Source organism: Blennius ocellaris (assembly GCF_963422515.1).
Source record: "Blennius ocellaris genome assembly, chromosome: 11".
Lineage (NCBI taxonomy): Eukaryota > Metazoa > Chordata > Actinopteri > Blenniiformes > Blenniidae > Blennius > Blennius ocellaris.
Genome location: NC_137660.1, coordinates 4,969,790 through 4,988,957, shown reverse-complemented (window position 1 = coordinate 4,988,957; position 19,168 = coordinate 4,969,790). Strand labels below are relative to the sequence as shown.

The 19,168-nt window shown below is 41.6% G+C and overlaps 1 protein-coding gene across 1 annotated transcript; it reads right to left on the bottom strand.

The window, feature by feature from the left end:
* Positions 1-7,318, bottom strand: cav2 (caveolin 2). The gene is made up of 3 exons (XM_080504225.1): positions 6,807-7,318; positions 6,304-6,491; positions 1-865 (listed from the first exon to the last, which is right to left on the bottom strand). Exons 1-3 carry the CDS (start codon positions 6,954-6,956, stop codon positions 715-717), a joined length of 489 nt encoding a protein of 162 aa, XP_080360351.1. The 5' UTR covers positions 6,957-7,318; the 3' UTR covers positions 1-714.
* Positions 7,319-19,168: the final 11,850 nt, after the last annotated feature.

The window sequence follows — 19,168 nt, the reverse complement described above, 5'->3', positions numbered from 1 at the left end:
AAGCTCATTTCAGCCGCTTGTATCCGGGATCTCGTTCTTTCGGTCATGACCCATAGTTCATGACCATAGGTGAGGGGAGGAACGAAGATCGACCGGTAAATCGAGAGCTTCGCTTTTTGGCTCAGCTCCTTCTTCACCACGACGGACCGGTACAACGTCCGCATAACTGCAGACGCTGCACCGATCCGCCTGTCGATCTCACGCTCCTTCTTTCCCCCACTCGTGAACAAGGCCCCAAGATACTTAAACTCCTCCACTTGGGACAAGGGCACTCCACCGACCTGGAGGGGGCAAGCCACCTTTTTCCGGTCGAGAACCATGGCCATGTATTATATACATCATATATTAAAAAAAAAAAAAAGCAGAAATAGTACAAACTCTCAACAAGTCATAAGTATGTTAGCTTCAACAAGCTGGAATGGTAAGATTTGTTTTTTGTTTTGGTCACAATCAGCAAATGAATGGAAGCCGAGTGGAGAACTTGAGCTCTGAAGGGTTCAGTCATCAGACTTGTCTGAACCTTCTTCAAAGAGCACGCTGAAGGTTTGACAGAATCAGAGCTGCCAGTCTTGTTTTGTAACCATGTGAATTGATTTCAGGATTTCATGTGTTACTCTCCCAGAGGTCATGTGCTCCACTAGCGTCATTCACCCTTGTTCACCATTGAATCTGATTTTTCTCTGCGTCCTCCTCCTCCTCCGGGGACACACAGTGTCAGTTTTCTGTTGTTTCCACTTGAGCCGAGGACAGACACTTTCCCATGCTGTAGAACAATGGCATGATGAAGAAGTCTGTCTGGCTCCTCCACACCGCCTTCAACGAAGGCAGCAGCATCATGAAGCTCTGGATCACCGGCATCACCAGCCTGGAACCACAGAAGATTATCAGATCAGTGTGAAGGAGATCCGTGGGAAATTCAGTTCAATCTGCTCCTTCTCATGATCATGACTACTGCGAGTCTGCGGTTCACACTGACTCATCAGTTTCAGATAAACATGCACACATTGATAGTGTGTCTGAGCACTCGTCACTGAATGTCAATTTAGAAGCAGAGGATAATATTCTAGTCGGATCATTTCAAAAACACGCATGTCTGAACTTGTGTTGAAATGAACGTATTGGTAATCTCTGTCTACCCCAGAGCAGCTGTGTTATGCAGCAGCTATGTTGTATTTTGTTTTTAAATCTTGCTGCAGCAAGTCTCATTCTGAGACTTTCATTTGACAGCTAGAAGAGACAAATGAACCCCTAAATTGAAAGTTAAAAAGAAATCTGCATCACCTGGTTGCTGCCTTCCACTGCAGCTGACCCCTTGATTTTATAACTACATCTCTTGGAAAGATAACTTCCACGAAAAAAGAAAGAAAAAGAGGAGTCGTTGACTTTACTGTCGGTCATGCAGGTTTACCTGTGTGTTTGATGTGTGGAGAAACTAAATGTGCTGGGAAAACAAACAGCTACAAATGGCTCGAAAACAAAAAACACAAACAAAACATGTTTCAAAAGGCAAAACTACCAGAATGATTGAAGTATTTTGAACAGTCAAAATGACAAACATAGCTAAAAGTGGTTCAGAAGAAAAAAAAATGTCTTTCTTAGAGTTCTTACATTTTGATAAATAAAAGATAAGGCTACATTTTAGGGAATACAGCCAGACCTTATGAAGTGTGTTCTTCATTTTACAGAGGTTTTTGGGGTCAAGATAATATTTATTTGGTGAAAAGTATTAAAACAGCATTTTGGGTGATAAAAGCTTCAGATTTCTGCTGTAAAAAAAAAAACCCCTTTGTATGTTTTATGATAAATACTGAGACGTGGACTGAATATGTTGTGTCAGAGTTGAGGAAATAGAAGTTTGTAGTTGAAATCCTTCAGCTGTCACAATGCCGACAAAAGCTGAAGAAGTGCAAAAGCTGAGTCAAATCAAACAATGTGATCTTTGCTGAGTCTGAAAGGAGCGACAGACAGAAAGTGCTTCTCTTCTCTTCAATCAGGCATCTGAGGGGCAGAAAGTCCTTTCAGGGGGAGTGTGGTGATGTGTGGTGTGTTACATTCCTGCAGCTGGTTTCACTGTGTCGCGAGACTGTGAAAGTCCTGGCCTCCTTTCAAGTGCCCCCGTCTGTACCATCTCCCACCCTGGTGCTCCTGATGTATGGACCAACTCTGGACCCCCCCATCTCAGTGCCATAAAGGGTCAGGCTGCAGTAGCTGAAGAATGTCCTACTCTGGTCCAAAAGGCCAGACCTACCTGGCAAAGGGCACCACGCTGCTTCCCCCCTGTACCACAAGAGCTCCACATTCCTCAACTTTCCACACGGAGTGAAATGTTGCCTCATCGGCGTTAATAAAGGGCCTGTTCGGGGTGGAGGTCAGGAAACATGTGGCCCAGCAACCTGGAAGCACCTGGTGCAGGTCTGACTGGGAGCATGACATAATTATACAAATACATGCATGAAAACTAAAACACTTCAATGCCATCCTGAGTGGGCGCTGTAAAAATAACCCAGGCCATGTTTGTCCAAAGAGCCAAATTGAATTTGCTGCCAAGTGGCCTTGGCAGCGGAAAAGTCCCATAATGTTCCTATAAAGTTCCCTCGGGGAGTGAAACGTTGTTTTCCATTGCGGGGAAATACTTTAGCTTGTATTAGCAGACTTCTCAAGGAGTTGCTCTTCTTTGTCAACCGCCAACAGTTATATAATCTTTAAAGTGAACGTTGGATCCCGTGTCAAGCACTCAAAAGACATTTTGGGTCATTTTCTTCATGTTTTTGTCTTTAGGGCACTGAAATACCAATAATTCTTTAATGAGGTTCTGAGACTCAAAAATGTATCATTGTAGCTTTAGGAATACAGCATATTGTCAGAACGGTTGTACATTATAGAACACTGATGCTGTACTTGTGTTTTGCTGCTATATATTTAAGATGTGTGTTGAGAGCCAGTTTAGCCTCCTCATGGATGAGACTTCATCTAAATTCTCAGCTGATTGATGAGCGCTCAGTGTTTCTTCTTTGCAGTCAGACGAAGCACCACAGAATGTTCCAGTGAAGCCAAACGCAGACTGTTTACATTTGTCCATGCATTTGCGTTTGAGTCTAACCACCTGAAATTGGATTGTGTTGTGTGAGTTTTTGTTTCAATTAGGCTTTTGGTTCAAGCCAGGATTGTCCACAGCGGTGTGTTCCTGTGATATAGTCACCACTGAAGGTTAATATCATAGACCCACCACTGTTCCACCACAACATAAAAAAAAAAAGAGGTGCGTTGTTCTGCAGCGAGGATGTTTATAGACAACTAAACTATCGGACCTTCTCTTTATTTTTTGTGTCGGATCAGTCATGCCTGTAACGTGTTACTCTCGTATGACAACTTTTTTCAGCAACTCCTAATCCAACCTGTTACTATTTCCAAACCAGACTAAAGTTACTTCTCCAAATAACGGTGCCATACTATTGTAGCGTTACAATTGTAGAATTACTATTGTTGCATTAATATTGTAGCATTACTATTGTAGCGTTACTATTGTAGAATTACTATTGTTACATTACTATTGTAGCGTTACTATTGTAGAATTACTATTGTTACATTACTATTGTAGCGTTACTATTGTAGAATTACTATTGTTACATTACTATTGTAGCGTTACTATTGTAGAATTAATATTGTTGCATTACTATTGTAGCGTTACTATTGTAGAATTACTATTGTTACATTACTATTGTAGCGTTACTATTGTAGAATTACTATTGTTACATTACTATTGTAGCGTTACTATTGTAGAATTAATATTGTTGCATTACTATTGTAGCGTTACTATTGCAGAATTACTATTGTTACATTACTATTGTAGCGTTACTATTGTAGAATTAATATTGTTGCATTACTATTGTAGAATTACTATTGTTGCATTACTATTGTAGCGCTACTATTGTAGCATTACTATTGTTGCATTACTATTGTAGCATTACTATTGTAGCGTTACCATTGTAGCGTTACTATTGTAGCATTACCATTGTAGCATTACTATTGTAGCGTTACTATTGTAGCGTTACTATTGTTGCATTACTATTGTAGCATTACTATTGTAGCATTACTATTGTAGCATTAGTATTGTAGCACTACTATTGTAGTATTACTATTGTAGCATTACTATTGTAGCATTACTATTGTAGAGTTACTATTGTAGAATTACTATTGTATCATTGATATTGTAGCCTTATTATTGTAGAGTTAGTATTGTAGCATTACTATTGTAACATTAGTATTGTAGCCTTATTATTGTAGAGTTAGTATTGTAGCATTACTATTGTAACATTACTATTGTAGCATTACTATTGTAGCATTAGTATTGTAGCACTACTATTGTAGTATTACTATTGTAGCATTACTATTGTAGAATTACTATTGTAGCATTGATATTGTAGCCTTATTATTGTAGAGTTACTATTGTAGAATTACTATTGTAACATTACTATTGTAGCCTTATTATTGTAGAGTTAGTATTGTAGCATTACTATTGTAACATTTGTATTGTAGCCTTATTATTGTAGAGTTAGTATTGTAGCATTACTATTGTAACATTACTATTGTAGCCTTATTATTGTAGAGTGACTATTGTAGCATTACTATTGTAGCACTACTATTGTAGTATTACTATTGTAGCATTACTATTGTAGCATTACTATTGTAGAGTTACTATTGTAGAATTACTATTGTAGCATTGATATTGTAGCCTTATTATTGTAGAGTTAGTATTGTAGCATTACTATTGTAGCATTACTATTGTAGAGTTACTATTGTAGAATTACTATTGTAGCATTGATATTGTAGCCTTATTATTGTAGAGTGACTATTGTAGCATTACTATTGTAGCACAGCAGCAGTTGAGTAAAGCTGCTTGATTATTGAATGGAACCAGCCGTGCACACACACACACACACACACACACACACACACACACACACACACACACACACACACACACACACACACACACACACACACACACACACACACACACACACACACACACACACACACACACACACACACACACACACACACACACACAGGCTTTGCACTGTGCCCCGCAGACTCACCTGACTTGCCACTCTCTCCACTCTCAGCTCATCACAGGCCAACTTACTCTAACAGTGCATTCAGGTAACACAACAGAATTGGAACCAACAAACACAAATAAACCTTATCATTGCAACAAGAACACAACTAAAGATATGTTACACTATTTTTGTAATTTTCCTGAGTAAAAAGATATATTGGCTGGAAGCCCCGCTCCTTCATGCAATCACTCACTCAATGAATCAATGAATCAATTAAAGGCTTTATTTGTCACCTAGGGGGCAATTTAAAGGTTGCATAGAGCTGGCAGTGCAAATAAATAAATAAATACATACATACATACATAGTGCAACAACACACTACAACTACATCTCAGGGTAAATAAATACCAGTAATAGTAAAACTGTGATAATAAAAGAGTGAGTCAGATATAAATACAACAAAGAATGAAGGTCAAAGATTAAATATGTATCAGCAGGTGCAGGAGGCAGGGATCAGCAGAGTTTTTGGTAAAACTGGTTGTAATTTTTATGCTGACATGGTGGAGGATGTTGTGTTGTGGCAGCTGCAGAAAGTAACCAAAAAAGTAACTTGTAATCTAACTTCGTTACTTTTAAAAACAAGTCATCAGTAAAGAAACTAATAGTAGTTACTTTTTAACGGAGTAACTAGTAATCAGTAAGCATATTACTTTTTCAAGGTAACTGGTGACACTGGTCTGAGCAAACTGTGCCATCAGACAGCAGTAGTGTCCATGACACTTGCTGCGGCCAATCAACATGTGCCTAACATCTGTACTGTCAAGATCTCACATGTACTCTCGTGAGAGGAAGTTGTGGTATTAAAAAGAGTCGGAATGAGCTCCATGCTTGAATTTTTTCCTAGGTAATGTTGAGAATTGATACAAAGACAATTAAGGGAGACTGGATATGTGAGAATACCAGGTGACACAGAGCACCACGTATTGCATATGATGTATTTTCCAGCCAGACAACCATCCCGTCACATGTGCTGTTTACACTGCAAGTCCCTGTGGTCAGACGTGTCTCATCACCTCAGGAGGAAGCTTGAGTGAAAGTGCTTTGGGGCCTTTTCTCTCTGGACTCTAGGGCTCGCCACTTGTGATTGGATCACCGGAAATACACAGTGTGTGTGTGTGTGTGCGTGTGTGTGTGTTGTCCACTTGAGAATATCATTACATCAGGTTTCTGCTCAGCCTCTTACCAGATGTGGATGCAGCTGAGCACTCCGAACAGCAGGCCCAGGATGAAGGCCATGGGCACCGCCAGCAGCGTGCTCACAACTCGGTAAAAGACGAACTTAACCAGCTCGAAGGCGGCGTGGCTCCCGATCCACACACTGTCAAAGCTGTGTGAAGACCTGGGCTCTGCGATCACATCTTCAAACCCGACCTATCACACACACACACACACACACACACACACACACACACACACACACACACACACACACACACACACACACACACACACACACACACACACACACACACACACACACACACACACACACACACGGATGTGATGGATTGAGTCGCAGGCGGCGACTTCCAGGTATTCATGCAGCAGATCACATATTATATGCTCGTAAAAGTTCACAATGAGGGTGTAAAATAAGCGATAACTCCACTTGACAGCGGCCCCATTCTGCAGTTTCACTTTAAAGACACCAAGCGCAACTCTTTTTTTTTTTTTTTTTTTTTTTACCTTCAAGTGCGCGTTGATGTCGCGGGAGTCTCGGTCCGGCTCCTCCGTGAACATCATCCGCTTCTTGGACAAGATGGGCTCTATCGACCTGTTGAACTCCTCTTCATCCATGATGATACTCGTGTCGCATTTCTCCTTTTCTAAGCCCATGATGCGGGGCGAGGGCGGCTCCGTCCGGAGCGGGCGACGTGCAGAGAGGGAGAGCTCGGTGCTCGGTGACGCCGCGCTCTGCTCTCCGTTGCGCTGCGCACGCGGCACTCCGCCCCGTGCTGGAAGCGAGCGCAGCGTGAGGTCGGGGGACACAACCAGCTCAAAGTACACTTCCCACAGACCCGTCTCACAAGTCTTGCGATGAGGAACGCCAAATAGTCCCCAGGGCTCGATGCCGTCTGAAATCACCGATCAACACGTGGTTTCATGTGATTTTGCTCATTTGTTCAAAACTGTTTATTAATTCGGTTCAATTCCGTTCCCAGTTTCGACAAAGTGCATACAAACAGAATGCTTTGCCAATTCCGTGAGCTCGTTTGAACTTTGGTGTAAGCAGCAAGCCAGCAAACATGCCTCTGCGGGCCCACATGGTTTATGATTCATGGCTGGGATGCCTGGGTACCTGCAGGTGGGCGGTGGCGGCTGGTGGTACATTTCTTAGGAGGGGCTCTTCTTTTATTCAATTTCAGCCTATGTTCACTTAATTTGAATACAGTACGTTTATAAACCACATTACAACATCTTGTCTCTTTTTAGATTGAAGGAGGCCCTCGGTGATTAAAATTACTGTACTTTTAAACAGCCAGTGAACAGAGAGACTTATGAATACTTTTTTATTAACATATTTGTAAACAAATACAAGCTTTATTAGGTTTATTAGCTTCATTCAAATATTGCTATAATAACCTATACATTTACACTTCAAAGTTTTTCTTTGTCATGGTGACAGTGTATGTAATGACATTTTCTATATTATAACAGTTAGTACTGAAAACGATTACAATCTCAATTTGTAATCATTTCTAGTAAATTTAAATGAAACCTTCCTGTGTAAAATAAAATCAAATGTCAAAAAAACATATACGTATAAACTTGTAACCTATAAATCCTCGTATAAATCCTTTATAACCACGTTGCTTGGTGGAAGCAGATTGGAGCCTCTTGGTCAGTTTTAGTCCACAAGTCTTGTGTTCTCTGCTGGTAAGGGAAACTTTCATGAGCGCAGAGTACATGTGATGTCTAAATCTGCCTTGTGCGCTACAGTCTAACCCTCTGCAGTTCAATGCGCAATCTGTACATGCCAACTGCATGTTCCAGAGCTCCTGGGTTCTTGTGTGAGGAGAGCCTCCGTCTCCCCGTCGGAACAATCACAAATTTAAAAGAAAATAAAGATCCAGAGACTCAGAACTCCTGAAGTGAAACATAAACTACTTGAGGAAAGGTGGAGAACGCCGGCAGCAGAAGTGGAGATAGTGTCAAGATCGTTACGTTAATGTTATGGAACGTTAAGGAACTGAACCAGGATTGTAGTATGGAGGCAATCATGTATCACCTGCAGCTTGAATTTTCTAATAATCAGGTCCAGCCCAAGTATTTTGGTTGTCTCAGTGTTGTTTAGCTTGAATTTTTCCAGAAAAACCTGTCTGTTGTCCGTGTCAAGCAGGTTGTCGCTCATCATGGTGCGTTAACAGGTAAATAAGAGGGGAGAATCATAGCTTTTCCAATGTGAAGATTGAAACTGAACAAGGTGGTAAATGTTCCGGAAAAAAAAAGGTAAAATGTGCAAACTTCAACGTTCCACCGTCTCCAGTGTTTCATTCCGTCAACAGATTGACAGAATCAGGAGAAATCTATGTGGCTGAAGGTCTTCAGGCGCTCATACTGATGTGCATTAAACAGACTTGATTCGGTTCTGGATATCACTGCATGGGCTCAGGGACACTTCCACTAAACACTGTCTGTGAACACAGTTCAAAAGCATCTCTGATGGTATGAGGGTACATCATCAAAACTGAAAATTACACCGAGGTTTTAGAACAACATGTGGTCCCATCCAGACAAAGTCTCCTTCAAGAAGTCCTTCATATTCCCGCAGGAAAGTGTTAAAGCACATCAATCATGACGGTGTGGCTTCACTGGAAAGCTGGATGTCTGCAGTCCATAACTTTAACAAATTAAAAAAAAAAAAAAAAACTTTTGGAGAATCATGAAGCAGAGAATCCAGCAATGAAGGTCCAGGACTGTAGATCAGCTCCAGTCCTGCATCAGACAAGTCAGAGAACATTCCTGCTCTCTTCTCACTTCACACACCTCCACACACTTAGCAGATGATATACAGTGGTCAACATGGTCCTAAATAACTTTGTACACATGTGGTGCTGCTGTCCGATTCAAAATGAGCGCACATTTTCCATGAAATGGAGAAATGTCTGCAACATCTGACATGTTGCTTGTGAATTAGATATTGTGAAATTTTCAAATCTTTATATTCTGTTCTATCTACATTTGCAACAGTGTCCCAGCTTTTCTGGAATTGTTGTGACTAGAGCTGTCTTAAAATATCAGAAATCATCTGCCCAAGCTTGCAGAAAGAGAGGCTATCATTACATCTCACAGTGCTATAAAGCTGAACACGCATGCTCCACCTGTTGATTTACTTCTCCTTGTTTTTGGTGTCTAGTCTGCAGATTTATCGATCTTTGACTGTTCCATGTGTTTAGAAGGAGCCTGCATAGTTAGAATAACAGCAGGAAAAATCAGAGAAAGGACTCATCCAGGTTTGACATGAATAGTTCAGGCGTGTTTGACCTCTGACCTCAGCATTCATGAGCTGCATAAACTACAGGAAGGTAGAAATCAACCTCTTTAAATATGCATTCATGCAAAATGTAATGCTATTGCAGCTGTGGGTCAGATTCACTTGGTAGAGTGGCCATCACCCATTTGGTAGGTTGCTGGTTCGATTCCCACCTCTCTGTGCCCCTGTGTCAAAGTGTCCTTGAGCAAGGCACGGAACCCCAAACCGATCCCAATGGATGGACTGAGCGCTTTGCATGGCGGCAACATCCATTGGTGTGTGAATGTGTGTGTGAACGTGACTAATGATGTAAAGCGCTTTGGGACTGCTCAAGTAGTTGAAAAGTACTCTATGATGAGCGAGTTACTTTTGCAATGTGCACATCATCTGTGCAAATATCTGTATTATTGTATTTCAGCAGACGCCACTATTATACACTATATGGACAAGACATTGAGGCAGTATTTACACTATGATATTGTTTGTTTTTAAAAGATAAATGAGATGTTTTTACCTCACTGAAATGTTCCTACTGTGACTGGAGTCTTCCTCAGAGCACCATCTGACGTTTTTAGGTTGACTGGCCTTGACAGATCTCTCAGAATCTGTTAAGCCAGCCAGACTCCATCAAAACATGTCAGTAAGGTAAAAACATATTTCGCTACTAAAACATTTTAAACTTTATTTTACCATAAAAACCGATTTGAGATTAAAAATATATTTTTCAAGTATCCTGGCCAAGCCAGGCAGCAGTACATTCAAGTTCCTGACAAAACAGACACATAAAACATATAAGAAAAAAGTAAATTATTTACAGGTCCCATATCATGTAAAATTCACTTTCTAATGGTTTTCCTTCAGTAATAATTGTCCTCATATCTGAAAATGTCACTCCAGAAGTGAAGAAAGTCACCGTCTTGTTCTCTGGCTAGTTTAATTATTTCTAACGTGTGTGCTCCAATGAGCAAATTGGAACGCAAACCCTTGGTATCATCATAAAAGGTTTTATTTTTATACTTTGCTCCTATACTTCAGGAGGAGAGTTTTCAGAACATCAGCCAGAACGATGCTGGATTCACTGCAAAACTTATAATAAAGCAAATGTGGGAACTCTAAGTAAAATATTCTGATTTATAAGCCTTTATATTACTTTCCGAAGCACCAGGCTGGTTAGTTTGCAACAGCTTATCCCACATTTTGATTTTGTTGGTTTATTGTGAGGCATTGTTTGTTGTGAGGTATTGTTCATGTCTGCAAAGTTGTGCTGGCTGATAGAGCCTGTAGATCAAATGTAGGTTTTGCAGCGTCTGAGGTATGTGTATGGGCTTGATGATTGTGAGGTGATCTATATATTTATTTATATGATTAAATGGAGGTTCAGGATTTTCTCCTGTCTGCTACTAATGAACATTAGTAGAGGATCATTAAATTATCTGATCTCAGTGTGGCATGCACATCGTTAGATAAGGTCAGAGTCACTCAGGCTGATCTGAATAGTCATTTATTTGCTGTTAAAACAGCCCATTTCTTTGTAAAGAAAATATTCAATGCAGCTGATGAACATATTCAGAAACACAATATGTTTTACTAACATTCAGAGTCACAACTTCTTCAGGAGCGCCCCGGCCCTGGATAAGCGGCAGATAATAGATGGACGGATTGAAGGATGGTAACTTTTGAAAATTGCCTTTCACAGTCCACATCAGCCTTATCTCTGTCTGAATGGACAAAAACATAGACTTTCTGAAACATGCTTTTCTGCACATGTGCAAGTAGATGAAGAACAACAAAGGAGTTTCAAATGATTTAGAATGACTCATTCTTTAGAATTTAACAGCTCTTCTCCAACAAAGTGAACATTTACTACATCATTATCAGCATATATAGAGACATAGAGATAGTCAGTGGACCATTACCACAAAGGACAGAGAAAAGGTTCTTCATATCCTAATGTTGTCTGAGATTAAAATTTGATTAAAAACACAGGACTAACTCGCATGGAAACTACAAAGTTTTCAACGTTAATCTGTCATGTTCTGTGTGAACAGAAATTACTATGAAGACATGTCTATGTGCATGTGTAACTTTTCTAAATTGTATAACCAGGCCTAAATGACTAGCTCCTTCCTCTTGTTTTCTTTCTTTTTTTTTTTTTACGAGAAAGGATATAGACTACAGTCTGACGTTGACGTTGACAGTCTGACTGGTTATCGAGAGGCACCAGATTACCAAAGAAGCGTGAAAAGTGCTAACTGTCATGGATCTTCCTCCACAGTCACCCGACCCCAACCCCTATTAACATTTTATGAGCCACTTAAAAACTGAGGAAGCCAAACATTCCTGAGGAGGAGCTGTTTGGAGCGATGTCAGGTCATGTGGGGATAACGAGGCCAAACAGGGCAAAGGAGGGGCAAACACAACAATCTGAAGGAGGCTGTCAACAAGCAGAAGAAACTGTTTGAGAGAGCTCAGAGGGTGATTTTTGTCTTCAGAGCCACACTGGAAGCTCACATCTCATCTGTTGATGTGTCTCTTGACAGGTACCCTGTGAACAACAAACCCCTTTGTTTCCAGAGCAGCGCCTGGAAATAACAGAGGACAACAAAGAAGTAGGACAGGACAGCGAGAGGCAATGAGGGACAGAAACAGCATTCAGAGGGTTCCCGGCCCAGAGCGCAGAGTCAACATAACACAGCACAATCCTCCTGGATTAACGCACAGGAGCATTTAGACAGAACAGCCTCCAGCCCGGGGAAGGGCTGAGGCGGGGGGGGGGGGCATGAGAACAGCGGAGGAAGTCTTTGGTTTGTGTTAACGTTTGGATACCAGTGGCAGGAGGAGAGCCAGCAGCTGCAGCAGCTGTAGAGCCTAATAAGGATGCCGATGTTAGTCTCTGACTAACATTTGCTTCACGTTAATGCGGTGTTTTACTGTGTGAAGTGCTTCGGTGAAAAGAAAGCCCCTTCCGGCAGATTGTGCATAATACTTCTGTTGGTCAACTGTTTATTCTTTAGTTATTTTTGTTCTCAAATTTCCCATAACTCAGGCCAACAACTGTTTAGTATCTTCCATATCCAGTGTGTTCTCTGTGTCACTACTCAACTTCTCATTTGCTGCATGCACTGCAGCATGTGCAATGTGCAATCTACTTGGACTGTGGCAGAGGTAGAGGTGGCGCACTTGACTTGCCAGGTGCCAATTACCTCTCTGCCCATAAAGGTGTAGCCGCCTAGACATGAGGCTTGACAGGTGGAGTAGACACGCACATGCTCGAGCAGAGCCTGAAAGAGGCTGTGTGTGTGTGTGTGTGTGTGTGTGTGTGTGTGTGTGTGTGTGTGTGTGTGTGTGTGTGTGTGTGTGTGTGTGTGTGTGTGTGTTACAATAAAAGTATGGTGACTAAAAAGTTAGCATATGCGTTGTCTCCTTTGTGTGTGGCCCAATTTCAACAGCTATTTTTGGTCTAAATTTGGACCAGAAATTTGGGGTGTTATTGGACCATTGGACGGTCCAATAAAACAGTGACGTCATTAAGTGACGTGATTTTGTTTGGCAGCATACATCACTGTCCGAAATTTCGTCTTGTGGAGCTTATGGAGTATGAATTGGCCTTAATTATATTGTAGCGCTCACCTCCCCAGGCTTACTTATCTTTACCTGTCCAGGTGTACCTATCTTTTGCTGTCCAGGTACACCTGCCCTCACCTGTCCCGGGCTACAGCCAAATAGTCCCTCCTATCTCCTTTTCTATCTACTCTTCCTTAACCCCGGAAGTGTTTAAGTGATAAAGAATGTTCTAATTCTCATTAAGCTAAGGAAAGGAGGTTCAATGTTTCCTTTAGAACCTCCTTTAGCCTCGGAAACACTGATGTTTCCTTTACCAAAGGAGACCAGACCATGCTGCCCAACAATTTGTTGTGGCGACAACATTTAAAGGGATGGGCTTATCCCAGCATTCAGGGAAACTCAGGATGACTCAACATAGATCATGTGAAGTTACTAAAGCAATAATTTGCCTTGAACAACTATAGATAATGTAAAACTCAGATCCCAATGAGGAATGTTCTGAATGTTGTAAAGCCAACACAGTAAAGTTTTTGTGGAGCCTATTTTCAGTTTGAGTGGTTATGCAGTATAAGCAGTAAGCAGTATAGAAGATGGATGGATGAATGGATGGATGAATTAATGAATGAATGGATGGATGGATGGATGGATGGATGAATTATATTGTCGCCATCAGAAGATCCTTTGTTAAAAAATTGACCTCTACTAATCACATACACACATACCACAACAGTTGGCGAAAGCTGCTTTCATTAAAACTGCCAACCCTCCAATCTGGAATCCTCCCAATCTGAATTGTGAGGGGTCAATTTGAGAACTTTCTGAGCATAGTTGACCTCCAAAATTAAAAGATGAACAGATCTAATGCCTAGAAGCTTCCATCTCAGTAGAAGAACTGGATGAATCTCTCCAGCACATGCCTGATGGTAAAGCTCCAGGACCTGACGGACACACTACTGAATTTTACAAAGAATTTTGGCTTTTACTCTCACCAATTTTTTTTAGAACAATTGAGGAGATTAAAGAGTCTTCAACTCTCCCCCCACATATGAACTGTGCAAATATCAATCTTCTTCTTAAACCGGATAAAGATTCTACACTACCATCTAGCTATCGCCCAATATCACTAACCAGTGTAGATCTTAAAATAATTCGTAAAACATTAGCAAGCAAAATAGAAACAATTACACCCCACATCATCACCCTGATCAAACAGGGTTCATTAAAGGACGAGAGAACTCCCCAAAGGACACTCCACTAATAACACACGCAGATTAATTAATATTATAGACCACTGCCACCACAATAAATAAAAGGCCATTATCACCTCCTTAGATGCAGAAAAAGCTTTTGATAGGGTAAATAGGAAATTTCAACTCACTACACGACAGAAATTTGGATTTAGACAAAATTACCTCTCCTGGATAAAAACATTGTACACCTCACCCAGTGCCTTTGTTAAAATAAATGATCAAACTTCCTCAAGGTTCAATATTGAGAGAGGTACCAGACAGGGGTGTCCACTCTCACATCTCTTTTTGCAATTTTTATCGAACCATTAGCAGCAGCCATTAGACAAAATAATAACATAAAAGGAATATGAACAGCAAATGTAACCCATAAAATATGCCTTTATGCAGATGATGTATTACTTTTCCTACAAAACGCACAGACCTCTCTTCCAGAAACAATAGAACTAATAGACAGATTCTCTGCAATTTCAGAATATTCTATAAATTGGAATAAATCAGTTGTCTTGCCTATTAACTCTATTTTTCAGCACACATCAAATACCCCACTAAAACCAGGGAACATCAAATACCTCGGCATTAACATCTCAGCCAAGCTGTCAGACTTGGTGCACTTAAACTCCACCCCCCTTATTAAAACAATAGAAGAGGACCTCACTCAATGGAGGACACTTCCTATATCACTTATGGGGAGAGTAGCAACAATTAAAATGATGGTCTTGCCTAAAAACATCTTTTCAATGATTCCAACAAAACCACCAAAAACATGATTTGATATGTTGGATTCCTATATCTCAAAATTCTTATGGAAAAATAAACCATCACGTATAAGTTTAAACACACTACAGAACACCAAGGACAAAGGTGGCTTAGAACATCCAAACTTTTATAATCATTATCTTGCCAATAAATTACTTTATGTGGTAAAATGGACTAATCAGAAACCCTGAGATGAAGGCTGGCTGATCTTCCTTTCTTCAGTCTTGTCATCAAAAACACAGCTGCTTTAAAAGCATCAATATAATCACATCTCTGACAGCTTGGTGGGAAGTTCTTAAAATTAATGGATCGTCACTCATTCCCTGCAAACTCACACCCTCCATCCATCCATCCATCCATCCTGACATCCTGCTGTAGGGATTTCTTACCTCATAAGGATCACTACTTATGTTGTGGTTGGCTATCGATAATGATTAATAATTATCAAAGATAGTTATTAATTATGTTATTGAAATTTAATCTGATCTGTATCAGCTACCTCAGAGCACCACCTGTCTTAACAGGAACTGATAGCCAATTCAGTTATATCAGTCTCATAAGATATACTAAACAGTTAATCATGAATTTGAATTAATAGTTAAATTAATTACAATTACCAGAATTAACAGTCACGGTTGAAGGATTTTAGAGTTCTTCACACAGAAGAGGTCGACATTTCATTCTCCTTTGTGCTCATTAATAAAACAGCAGGTATGATTCCCAAAATTATATTTATTTACAATGAAAACAAATAAAACACAAAATCTAACTACTGTTATACAGCTTGGTGTGTGAAGGTGTGTGTGTGGAGAGAGAGAGAAAGAGAGAGAGAGGTGGAGAGAGTGTGTGTGTGAGACGTGTGATGGAACTACAAAACAAGATGGCGGATCACAAGAAACTACATTCAAATGGAGGTTATCAGAGAACAGAAGTCTGTCCTGGGTCTCGGCCATGTGCTGGAGAACAATGGAACATGAAAGCTAGCCTTTAGCATCTGCTTCCAAGTGTGTCTCTGCTAAAGGACCATTTCTAGAATGAGTTTATATGAATGTGACTTGCTTTGTAAAATGTCAGGAGTCATCAGATAGTGTTCGGTTACTGTGTGATGTTGTCTTTGATGTGATATGTGTAGGATTGTGAGTTAACTAGTTAGTAAAGCAAAGATTAGCATGCAGACCCTGTGTCTGTGGCAGAGCTAACGTTGGTTTACAGGTTGATCACTGCTCCTAATATCATTATCTATAGAACTCAATCACTGTAACAGAACCAACACATCTTCATAAAGTTAAACAGTTCTATCATAGCATCAGGTTTAACTAATCTCAGGTAAAGCCCAGTTGTTGTTCCCACTTCCTTGAAGGAGTTCAGTTGTTGTCCTGCTGGAGGGAAGCTGGTGTCTTCTCCTGTAATCAGCACCTCCTGCTAACTGTGGTTGCTGGTTCTGCAGGCCGAGGAGAAGAAGATGAAGTTGATGTTTCAGGAGTCCTTCTTTACAGCTCCTGGTTGTTCCTTTTGTCCAGACTGAGGAGCTGGTCGCTCAGGTCTGTGATGGTTTTCCTGCTGGTTGAGGAAAACACAAAGAAGTTCTGTGAGGTGTTGTTTCCTTGGTCCCGTCCTGGAGGAACCGGTTGGTTTTCCTTGGTTGATGGGAGATCAGACTCTGGGCGCTGGTCTCCGGGTCCTGGGAAGGTCTGACCCTCGTGGTCAGGTCAGAAGAGGAGTTGAGGAGTGAGGGCCCCTGGTTGCAGGCCTCTGGTCTTAGCTGTATGCTAACACTGGGTGAGCTGCCTCCATCTACCCATCTAAGAGCTTGGGGCTCTTGGGGCCATCTGTGGCTGGCATCTATTCTGGGGAGTGACGGCCTGGCCTGAGGGGTGCATGGGGGGGTTGTGTGTGTGTGTGTGTGGTTGGGATGGGTAGGGCTCCTCTTGTGGTGCCTTGTCGGGGTGGGTGCATGTCCCTGTGTTCCAGGCTGGCCACTCGGGGTGGGGTGGGGCTGCGTGGGGGGTCCAGCTGGGCCAAGGTCCTAGCGATGGGGGGACCTTCTCCCTCTCAGCCCCCCCTACCTTACCTCACCTTACCTCATTCAACAATAGGGGCCAGTGGGCGGGGCCTAGGATGGGGGGTCCAGGCTACTTAACTGTGGTCTGGCCCCTCCCCCGACTTTGCACTGCCCACAATTTTAACTACACTTAGTCACGCAGGGTCTTGAGGGGATCAGCTGGCTTTCGGGGTTCTGCCGCTGGGCAGCGGTAGAACGCCCAGGCCCCCGCTACCCCTCAATTTTAAACCGCACCATAGGATTGGGGGGGCTCCCTGCCCGTGTGGCCTGAGGGCTCTGCTCCGGTAGGTCCCGGCTTGGCGGCTCGGGTCGGGGCTTGGGGCTCTGTGCCCTTTATCCTTCTCTTGTGGGCCCCTCTTGAAGGGGGTCGTCTCTGCACTCTCTGTCTGGTGCCTTCCGGGTTGGGGCGTGGCTCTCCAGGGTGGTTTGTCGGGGCCTCCCTGGGTCCAGGGGGCTGGCGGATGCTACAGTGGAGGTGTCCTTCGTGGTCTCGGGCCCCGGGGTGGTAATGCGGGCCCCCCCCACAACAGTTCCAATCACACCCAGACGACAAACCACACACACACACACACACACACACACACACACACACACACACACACATACGCACACACATACACGCACACACACTTCCACTCCTCCTCATGAGATTTGCTGCAGATTTTTCTTATTTTCTGCTATTGTTCTTTCAATTATCAAAATCATGTTTTTGTTCTTTGTTCTGTGTCGTTTTGTTTTTGCTTTTGTTATCATTGTTGTTGTTTTGCTTTTTTTTTTTTTTTTGCCTACCTGCTAATTTACACTCTTGCTAGAAAATCATGTTATAGTCTAGATAGAGCTGCCCAGGCTGGTTTAATTGAGAAAATCATGTTACTGTATTGATAGAACTGCTCAGGCTGGTTTAATCTAGAAAATCGTGTTACTGTGTAGATAGTACTGCTCAGGCTGGTTTAACTTCATAACAGTTGGAAAATATTTGGATCAGTGTGATTACTGTAAAAAAAAAAAAAGAAATATATGTAGCACTAACAAGGGTATTGTATGTATCTCCCCACCCAGTCTATCTCTCTGTCTTTCCTATCCTCTTCTCTCCTCCATCCTCTCACCCCAACCGATCAGCAGAATGCCGCCACCTCTGAGTCTGGTTTCTACAAAGGTGCCGATAAAGGAGCCGATAGCTGCAATGCATTATGGGAGTTTCTGTTTGTCGTGTTTTAAATGTAATAATTGGGGGTTATATTAGGTTTGTAGTGTTGGTAATAATTGTGTTGTGTTGTGTTTTTGTTGCTTAGTTCATGTAGTTAAGTTTATTAGTTGTAAGTTGGCAACCAGCAGTGAAGAAGGTTTTGTGTGTTTGCCGGTGGGAATTTCAAAATAAAATGCGTGCGGCTCTCTGGGTGTTGTGTTCAGTGGAAAACGGGACCAAATGGCTCTTTGAGCATTAAAGGTTGCCGACCCCTGGTCTATATGGATGAGCCTGGCATCCACTGAAATATCTGGGCACATTCACCCTTAGTTTGCCACTACCTGATTTATGTTTCTGATGTCTCTTGAGTAATTACCTGGCACATACCTTTTGTGTTTGTATTGTCTGCTATGTTTGCGTGCTTATGTAAGTGAGTACATTATTAAGCCATTCATCCTGAGTACTTCAATGCTTGCAGCAGAAATGTTGTTTTAGGTTCTGTTATGAGATGTTTGTATTTGAAATCAACATTGTAATAAAAATGTACATTAAAAAAAAGAAATAATGGCAGTGTTCAAGTTGTACAATTTGCAGCTCTCAAAAATGCATCTCATTAGAAAAAAATTATCATGTCGAGGACACAGTAAAATTGTTCTCTGCCAAATAATAGGTCAATAAGAACTTTTAGTTTGTTAGACAGAGCTTTTGACAAAACGTTATAGTCAGTGAATCGAAGAGCTACAGGTCTCCAGTTCT

What these genes read in the sequence shown, in the direction of transcription:
- cav2 (XM_080504225.1), bottom strand. Translation starts at nt 6,956, where the DNA reads ATGGGCTTAGAAAAGGAGAAATGCGACACGAGTATCATCATGGATGAA. An exon ending in ACATCAACGCGCACTTGAAG is followed by an intron (nt 6,492 to 6,806) that starts GTAAAAAAAAAA and finishes TGTGTGTGATAG; the next exon opens with GTCGGGTTTGAAGATGTGAT. An exon ending in CTCAGCTGCATCCACATCTG is followed by an intron (nt 866 to 6,303) that starts GTAAGAGGCTGA and finishes CTGTGGTTCCAG; the next exon opens with GCTGGTGATGCCGGTGATCC.